Here is a 10349-nt window from a genome sequence, read left to right as displayed (position 1 = left end):
CACACACACACACACACACACACACACACACACACACACACACACACCCCTTGGTGTTAAGCATTATCTGTTTTGAAAGATGTAATTCTAGAGCCCAAAGGTGTTTCTAGTCTATATTTCCATATTTACCTTCCAAAAGTTCCCTTCATGTATTCTATGCTTCATGTAGCTGAACTGGATTTTTCAGAAATCTCTCAACACACCTAGCACTTTCCCACCTCCACACCTTTGTTCACACTGTTCCCTGTGTTTGCAATGTCCTCCACCAGTCTCTGAGACCTTCTGATCTTCTACCCATCCTATGAGATCCAAATTGAATGCTACCTCTTCAAACCTTCCCTCATCCCTACAGCTGGAAGTGATTTCACCCTTATTTTATTTGTCTACATTTATCCTATTCTAATTGATAATCTACTTTTCTTCCTACAAGATTATAAGCTTCCTGAGGGCAGAGTCCTTGATTTAATTGTTTTTATATCTCTCCCAGTTCCTATCACATTATGTTGCCCATAGTAAGAAACTGATAGATAATTGATGAATGAAAAAGTTGTTAATGCTTTGAAATTTTGGTGGATCCATGAGCCAATCCATGGGACATATCATAACCTCTTGATTCCTTCCTGCCTATTGGTATGATATTTTGTGTTGATGTTTTCCAATAGATTCTCCACAGACTATTCAATATTTTGGGAGGTATATTCCTCTAGTTCTTTTAATATTTCATAGAAAACAGGGTGATAATAAAGCTCCTCCTAGTTAGTTTTCTATTCTTTTGGCCTCAGTTTATTCTTAGAATACAACTTGTTCTGCTTAACTAAGGAGTGCTGGGAGATTCAAATAAAAATGTATATTAAAAAGCAAAATGTTCTACAAATGAAAGGTGACATTATTAACCTTGTTATTAATCTTTGTTCTTGTTATTGAGATCTTCAAATCTTACTCTCTTCTGACTTCTAAACAGTAGTATAACAGATCAACATCACCAATCCAACCTTACATCCCACTTTTCTTGAATGCTTTTTTTGCAGCCATTTGATTAATTATTCTACCCCCATCCCCTTTCTGTATCAACATCTTTGCTTATGCTCTTCATCCTCTCTGGAATATGATTAATTTTCCTATTTGTCTAATTCCTAGTTAGTAGTGTTCTGATAAATGTTTAAAAATTGGCTTTCTGAAAAAAATATTCCCAACATATTTTTGACTTTAATCTGCATTATTGATGTTCTCCATCACTTCCTTAAGTTTAGACAATTAAGAAATCAAACCCTGATTTGTAGCATTTGCTGATTTCTGAGGTATAAATGCTCACACTGAAAATGTATCAATGTGATCTGGTCAGAGATGTCTCCATCATTGCCCTGAATTACTAGCCCTCCTTCAAGTCCAGTGCCCATCCTTCCCCATCTGTGAATCCTCAGTGTTGTTGTTGTTCATCCTTCTTGAAGAGGACCAATAACATTACAAGGGTGATTTCTTGACTCGCGTGTGAACTGGATTTAAGTTGAGACAGACTCTGACAAACACTAGTCTCTTCTTTTTCTGATTGTATAACACAGGATGATTGAAAGAGCATAGGGTTTGGAGTCAGACCTGGGTGCAAATCCCCATTCTTTGACTTACTACATATGTGACCTTAAGAAAGTTACTCAAAAAAAAGTTACTCAATCTCATTGGTCCTCAATTTCCTCATCTATAAAATGGGGGTGGGTGGGAGAAATAAAAGTGTTAGATGATCTTTTAGGATTCTACCACCTTTAAATCTATGATTCTGTGAGGCAACCTGGTATAGTTAGAAGACCTGAGTTTTAATTCTGAGTCTTCTACTTACTACCTGTGGGACCTTAGGCAAGGCAATTAACCTCTCTGGTCCTCACTTTCCTCCTTTGTAAAATAAAGGAGTTGGAGTAGGTAATATCTGATGTCCCTCCTAGTTTTAAATCTGTGATTTGATGATGGGTTAACCTAATGGGCTGTGCATCTAACTAATTTGGACAATATCCATTTTTATCCACTTGGGATTTTTCAGGTAGATTACTTGGCCTATTTCTTTTGAGTGACTATGGATCTCACTGAAAAGATCCGACAGTCTTCTAGGACTTGATTCAAGGAGCACAATGTAATCAAAAACACATGAGCTTCTACAAGACTTACCTCCATGGAATTCCTTTTTCATTTCAACTTTGCACAGGCCAGTCTCCACGGCACTGGAGAGTACTTTTGATGAGCATGTACTTGCTTTATGCCGCATTTATAACAGCTACTGAGAGGGTCATTAGACAAAGTTATCTCCATGCTTGCATCTGTCAGGTAACCCTATAGGATGTTAAGATAGGCATGGGGGACACTGTTGGAGGAAAGTGGTTATGACTACTATTTTATCTGCAGAGGCAAATGTCTTGTTTTTGAGAGATGGGAGGGGATAATAAACAGTCAACACAATCATGTCTTATACTCTTTCTACTTCTCAATCAATTCTGTGACTGTGAAGATAAGTTCTGCTATAGAGAGTCACCTATGAAAGCCTGACTATTTCCTTCCCACATTTTTATCAAGGATATTCTATTCTCATGGAGGTTTTTTATAAAGATAATAAAGTAAACATATAAGTCCATTACTGTCAAAATCTCTGTCCCTCCACCCTCTTTTGTAATAACACCATCTGTGTTTTTTTCCCCTTATATTTTGCGGTCTTCTCTTTTGGATCTTGAAAATGGATTCTCCTAATGCTCTTAAGGTTGTCTTGCCTCCTAAAATATTTTTATTTGTGTATTTGGTTCAATCTGGGTATTAGTGCTGTTTTATGTTCTCAAGTGTCACTTTCGCTTTCTCATAGAGTGTGTTGTGTGCAGTCCAAATTTGGTGGATTCACTATCATCAAGGATGAAAACATATCACTAAAAACATGTGGGCTAATCTGATACATTTCACACCTATTTGTTGTCCTTTCTATTCTCTTGATACATTGGGATGAATAATAGTAGTAGTTATGTTGGACTCCTAAGCAAGCACTCTTTCAATTGAACTGAGTGAGTTGATTCATACACCTGAGTTTTCTGTAGATTTTTTTCTTCATTGCTTTTCTCTATTTTGTGAAATGATATTGCTCAATCTTCAATCATCCTCCTTTTAAAGTGTTTGGATTCTTATCTAAATAAACGATGAATAAAACAGTCAGGTGCTGAAGTGGATAGAGCACTGAGGCTGGAGTCAGGAAGAACTGAATTCAAATCCAGCCTCACACACTTACTAGCTGTATAATCCTAGGCAGGTCATTTAACCTCTGTTTACCTCAGTTTCCTCAACTACAAAGTGGGTCTAGTAATAGCGCCATCTCACAAGTTGTTGTGAAGACCAAATGAAATAATATTGATAAAGTATTTAAAACAGTGCCTGCCACATAGTAGGCACTATATAAATGCTTATTCCCTCTCCTGCTCCCCTACTCCCTTGGCTGTCATGTGTCTATTTGGTAAGAAAAGCAGCTCATTAGCTGATATCTAGTTTCTGGACTCTTTCATCATGCTTGTTGTAGTGGATATTTTTATATTTGTTGAACCTCACTAACGAATGGTGCTAATCGGTATTTCCACTTTTATCCATTTTTGAGAAATGCCAACGTGCTTAAATAAATTGGTTTGGACCCATTATAATCATGTCCAGTGTTATTTTCTCATGTGAACCCTTTCTTCTAATTTGGTATTGCTTTTGTCCCTTATTTTAACCTGTTTATCTTACTGGACACAGAGAGGTGATTCTGAAATGACTCCTGTTGGTAACCAGTCATTTCCTTTCTCAATAAGCATTTCATTTGACAAATCCTTTAAATGCTTTGGGAGTACAAAGACAAAAATAACTGCCCCAGCCTTCAAGAAGCTCACCTTGTACAAGACTTGGAGAAGTGAATGCCTACCAGTCTTCCATAATAACAAGAACTCAGGGCTCAGACAGACTTGGGACTGCAATCAATTTTGTTGTTTGCTTTTGTTTTTGTCCAGACCTGTGAGTTCATTGATGTAGGGAGCTCTCAGGTGAGGAAATTGCCTGCTGAAGTAGGTGAGACCCTGCTCTGCTGCTGATAGCTTTAGAGAACTGCCTGGGGGGTATTGAGAGGTTAAGTGACCTGCCCACTCTCACATGGACACTATGGGTCAAAGGTGAGACTCTAGGCAAATTTCCCTCAACTTGAATAACAGATCTCTATCCACTATATCATGCTGCCTTTCAACTACATTATTGGAGTGAGGATTTTGTGGGCTAATCCTATAATTTCACCCTTGTTCAAGAGGTCACTTCTATGGAAGCATCTGCATTGAGTTTCAAACTGGAGAGTATATATGTGTATATGTGTATATATATATATATATATTTATATATTATATATACACACACATATATACACACACACATACATATAAACATATATATATATACACACACATGTATGTATGTGTGTATTTTGCTTTTTGTCTACCCAATGCAAGACTGATAGGTGCTACTTGATTAACTGACTCCACATTTGGAGGTTAAGATATGAATGCTCTGTCTTCAATCAGTTTTGTTTTAATTTTTTTTTTGAAGAGAGTTATTCATGTTTTGGGCTCTCCCAAAATTATCTGTTATGATTCTTGCCTTTAAAAGAATAGAAAATTGTTTAGCAAAAATTCTGATTTTCTTGAGTGCATGTACTTTGAGTTACCAAAATCTACACTCTTACTTTGGAAATGTATTTGTTAGTCCCGGGAGTGGTATATTTTGTTACCCCTGAAAATGAGAACTTTTTTTTATTAGACTATGTGGTCTCGGTCCAGAAAGGGTACCCTTAGCATATTTCTCTTTACCCAGAGCTCAGATAATAGGTCCAGAGTTTTTCTTTCATCTTTGTTAATGCTCAATTTCCTCCTAACAGTTCAATATCAAGAATATCGTAACCCAAATGAGAGAGCAACGTTATGGTATGATTCAGACCAAGGTAAGCTCTCACTACAGAGATGGGGCCTGAAGCCATTTTGGTGGATATCAGCGAAATAATCTCTAGGGTTGGCAGAATATTTTGTAATCATTAAAATATCAATGCCACTGCCAAGTTACAAAGAGAACATTAGTCTTGCTTTAGTCAGAGAAGGGCAGTACTTACTCATGGCACATGAAGACGGAAAGCATGGGTGATTAGAAACCAAAGTGGTCTTTATTTTAGCTCATTTTCCTGCAAATTTCCTATGCAGACTTTCTTAGTTTTTCGGGAGTTGTGTCAAGTCACTAAAGATTTTTCTTCAATATATCAAAATTCAGTTCAATAAATACTTATGAAGCACTTAGTATGTGCACTAAATACTATGAAGTGCTTACTCTGTACAAAGACAAAAATGAAATAGTCCCTGCCCTCAAGGAGCTTATATTCTACTGAGGTACACTACTGAGCTTATATTCTACTGAGGTGTACAACATGTACACCAGTACTTAAATATAAAGTCATGCAAATGATGTATATCTGTCCCCTTGTGCAGATCCTGTCTATACTAGTAGAATAGACAGTTTAATGAATGACTGTGGCCAAAACACTCTCAAAAGTAGCCAGCCTTCCAATAACGTTCCTTCTTAAAGCTAATTGTCTAAACTAGTCCTTGGATTACAGGCTATTGCTGGCTTCTTCAACTTTCAGTAGCCTTCTTGCTTTGTGCTTTCAAAGAACTGCCTTTGTAGAGCTCTATAACACTAAGAGACACTGAAGTAGAATTTGAGTGGAGAAAAATCATATATGAATAAAGAAAAAGAGGAGAAGCAATTATCCAATTCACTCCTTCTTCCTTGAACCACTTTTATTTGAAATAACTAAATAATTTAAGAAAAGAGAGACCAATTTTCCTTAGAAAAGGGAGAGGATTGCTTTCATATTTAATGTCAGCTCACTATTTCAGGTTCCCAATGGAGATTTATTCTTAGAATTATAAGCTTGGGAAGAACTTTCTCTCTAGTAGTCCCTCTCTCTCTAGTAGTCTATGTTGAGATCAATTCATCAATCAACAACCATTTATTAAGCTTCTTTTATATGCCAAGGAAATCTTTTGATTCTGAAATTAACTTGTGATCTAAAGATCAAATAACCCCAATTGATGATTATGTACTTTACACTAACTTATTAATCATCACAATGGTTTTCTCAGAGATAAACAATTTATAGAGAACTTCTTGGACAAATATTTCTATCTACCAACTTTATCGCATCATTGATGGAACTAAAAAACTTTCAGGGGCAGGTAGGTGGCACAGTGGATAGAGCACCAGCCCTGAAGTCAGGAGGACCTGAGTTCAAATCTGACCTCAGACCAAACAGTTGACCCTTACTAGCTGTGCTACCCTGGGCAAGTCACTTAACCCCAATTGCCTAAAACAAAACAAAACAAAAAAACTTTCAAATGTTACCTGCCAACTGGTTGATATATGTATTTACTATAGAAGCAAATTGATTTATTTTTCTCTCTTATTTTCATGTATATGTAGGTGCAGTATCACTTTTGTTATGAAATCGTGCTTTATGTTCTACGGAAAATTCTAACCTCTACACTCAGTTCCACCAAATAAGAACAGTTCTTCTTGCATTGCATCTGAAAGTGACTAAGTGGCTTGGTGTCTGTCTCCTCTTCCATGGACATTTATTCTCTTATGGACACAATAACATATTTTTGTTAGTGTATTCAAGTACCTTAATGTCTGAAGAGACTCTGAAGGTAGTAAAATATAGGTTGGGGATGAAATAATGTTTAAAAAGAAACATATTGCTTCAGTGATTGTTTTCAATATTATCACAATGCTACCCCTATTTCAATGGGACGATCATTACAGAAAGTAACTGTGTATTTTCTATGTAGTTGAGAGGATGACAGGGAAGAATAAAAGGTCTTGAACATCTCGGGTAAGATTTTATTCAGGAAGGGCAGCTGAAGGTTAACCCTAAAGGGTTCTAGAACTTTATTAAATACTTGTTTGTGGGAGAATTTAAGGTCAAAAACTTCAGGATAACAGCAATTATCCTTTGCAGGTTCTTCAGAGAGAATCTTGCTTCTATTCTTTGGGTAAAGAGTTGGTATTTCCAGCTGGTTATTTAAATAACCCAGTCTACAAAAGACCCAATTAGGATGCAGTTACTGTGTCTAAGCAAGGAGGACTTCTTTTCTAGCTTTCTTCTGCACCCCTCTGAGAGTTTGCTGAGATTTCACAGGGAAGATGGTGTCTTTGAGTAGTTGCATATATGTGCAGAGTAAGAGGACATAAGGAAAATGCAGAAGGTGGTCAGGATTCTCCTCTTCCACATGAGCATGTGGAAGTAAACAGTCCAAAATGGAAATGGATATTTCTGCATTAGAGCCAAGAAGTAACTACGGCCCAACTTGAGTTCTTTCTAGTTCCACCCTAACACTTGGAGTATGACTTAGTCTGTTGTGTTGGTATCAAACAGAAAATTTTTGGCTTGTTATTCCTTTAGCTGACCAATAACTTTTGATCAAAAAATATCATTCCATAATGCTGAATTATCCTCAAGATCCCTTAAGTTATAGATTTTCTTTTTCTGTCTGGGATTTGTGATCACTCATTTCTTTCTCTTTTTTCCCCTCCCCTAAAAAACCTTAGAAGTTTCAATCGGTTTTCTGATTTTTGAGAAAAATCTGATTTGGATTTCTGAAGATAAGACTTGCATATTTGCTTTTGAAGGATGTAACTACTATTACATTCAGCTTAGGAACTTGTGAATCGATAAAGAATAACAGTGATATTATATAAGGGAGTTTCAGTTCTACACTGTACACTATCATCAATTAAAAGGAATTGATAAAATTCTGTACATTCAAGGGGTATTGATTAGTGATTAAGGGTGACTTACGTAACACACAGTGGGAAATGCCTGAAGTCACAGCTGTAGATCCTGGATTCTTAAAAGGCTTAATTGCTTTCCTTAACTGAAAGTACACTTGAATTTACTGAGAGAAATTGATGGTTTTTAGACCATCGCTTTTTTTTTTTTCCTGCTGGGTAGTATACCATGTATGTATGTATGTGCTTTATAATTTTATTTTAAATCAAATTGATAATTTTATTTATCTCGTCCTGTTAAGCAGTAGTGAGTAGAAGCGTTTGCCTTAGATATTTATTCACTATATTTGATAGCCCTCTCTATTTTTTTTGTAAAAAATTGTGCTATATATACTGTACCACACACTTTTGTATAGTATTGTTCAAATGGAAATGTTTACTATGTATTGTACAAAAGTGTTTTTATTTCGCTGGGCTCAAGATTTTTTTTTTTGTGAAACCAACTTCTGTGATCGATGCTGGTGTTCTTTTCGGCATATTCATTCCTTAGCTTCTGCATACTATTTTTACAGCTGGACCAATTTTCAATTTTCCAGGGAAATTAAAGTAGCAAATTTGAAAATATTGACTGTATTCATTTTCATTTTGGTCTCAGGGAGGGAATTCTAAATGCAAAAAGGTTTTACTAATTGAAATACTCTTGTAACAAATAGTGACTCAAATTCTGCCCTAAGTTAAGAAAACGGAACTTCCATTGATACCTGTGGGAGTATCTCATGGCTACTTTGGATACACTGGCTTTTTTTAGACCTTAACATGTGTATACATTAGTTAATGTTCAACTTTAATTAAACATTTTTAAACAATCTTTGTGCACAATATTTATACACTAGATAAAAAATTACCTACTCTAGAAGCTACCTCTGCAGATTTTTATGCAGATAGATTTTAGAAATGTGGTTTTCTATGAGCTTTCTTTTTTTTTCTTCAATCTGCCCATGACATAATGGAGTTATTAATTGTGTTCACATTTTCTGTTCATGGATCATTTAACTGAGTTGTTTTTTATGGAAAACCTCAAAGGAAAACACCTTGAAATCAGTGATGTAATAGCAAATTGAAAACTCCCTCAAGTAATGAGGCCTCAGCGTACATCCCTTCTTAATTGTTTTTCATCTCTAGGTGGAATGTGTTTTCCTGTTTGTGAGTCTCATTAGGGTGTTGGCTCAGAGGTCTCAAGGGGTACTCACGATGTCAGAAAGACTGCAGGGGTGCCAGGCAGGACAAGAGAAATTTATTCAGGGGGTCAAAACAATCTATTGAAGATGCACTAAAGCAGAAGATGCACTAAAGTGAGGGCAGAGGTTGCAATGCTTGCTAGGGTAAATTTATCCTTCGTTTTTTGATTGCTTAACTGAGTGGTTGAAAAGAGCTCAGATTGCAATATAACATTATTATATGACTCTGGAGTTTAACAAAAATACCACCCTTGATGAAAAACTCAATTTTTTTTTGTACTAAAAAATGAAATCAGCGGAACAGATTAGTTATACAACATCCAGAAGAAAATGAGCCTAGGAGCCCAGTATTCAATATCCCAGCAACCGGTATAAGGATTCACTATGTGACAAAAACGGCTGGGAAAATTGGACAACAGTCTGGAAGAAGTTTAGACCAACATCTCATACCTTATACTAAGAAAAGCTCCAAATGAATGTAAAAGATGAAATCATAAGCAAATTAGAGAAGCAAGGAAAAAGTGTCTAGCAGAAATATTGATAGAGGAAAGGTTAATCATCAAACAAGGGGTAGAGAGGACCACAGAAAATAAAATGGATAATTCTGAATACATGCAATTAAATATTTTGCACAAAAAAACTAATAAAGCTAAGATTAAAAGGTAAGCTGCAGAAAAAAAAAATTATTTGCAGCAAGTTTCTCTGATAAAGGGTTCATTTCCAAGATGTATATAGAATAGATTCAAATTGAAATGAATAATAACCATTCTCCAATTGCAAAATGGTCTGAGGATATAAACAAATAGGTTTGAATGGACAAAAACCAAGCTACCAATAGCCATATGAAAAAAATGCTCAAAATAAAAAATGGAGAAATGTAAATTAAAACAATGCTGAGATTTCACCTCAGACCCATCAGTTTGACAATGACAAAAAAAAGGAAACAAACATTGGACAGGCTGTGGGAAAACAGGCGTATTAACTCACTGTAGTTGGAACTGTGAATTGGTCCAACCATTTTGGAAAGCAATTTGGAATTATACATAAAAATATCTAAACTCAGTTATAACACTGCTAGACCTATACTCCAAAGAGGTCAAAGGAAAAGGAAAAAGTCTTACATGTACAAAAATATTTAAAGCAGCTCTTTTTGTGTGGTAAAAAGCTGGAGACTAGAAGGAAGATCGTCAATTGGAATGCATGAATGAATTGTGGAATTTGAAGGTAATGAAATACTAGTGAGCTATAAAAATGTGGGAGAAAGATGATTTTAAAAAGTTATGAAAAGACTTAAATGAACTG

General features: G+C 35.8%; 1 protein-coding gene across 1 annotated transcript in view; it reads left to right on the top strand.

Moving 5' to 3' along the window:
• FRMPD2 (FERM and PDZ domain containing 2) overlaps positions 1 to 7608 on the top strand; it is a 289815-nt gene extending 282207 nt beyond the window's left edge. The window contains exons 43-44 of the mRNA XM_027857815.1: positions 4910 to 4972; positions 6502 to 7608. Of these exons, the coding sequence (XP_027713616.1) occupies positions 4910 to 4972; positions 6502 to 6582 (144 nt within the window). The 3' untranslated portion in view covers positions 6583 to 7608. The remainder of the gene's footprint in view (positions 1 to 4909; positions 4973 to 6501) is intronic.
• Positions 7609 to 10349: the final 2741 nt, after the last annotated feature.

Source organism: Vombatus ursinus, unplaced genomic scaffold (assembly GCF_900497805.2).
Source record: "Vombatus ursinus unplaced genomic scaffold, bare-nosed wombat genome assembly UNPS02000749.1, whole genome shotgun sequence".
Taxonomy (NCBI): domain Eukaryota; kingdom Metazoa; phylum Chordata; class Mammalia; order Diprotodontia; family Vombatidae; genus Vombatus; species Vombatus ursinus.
The sequence above is the reverse complement of the archived record's forward strand: the minus strand, read 5'-3'. Positions and strand labels throughout refer to the sequence as shown.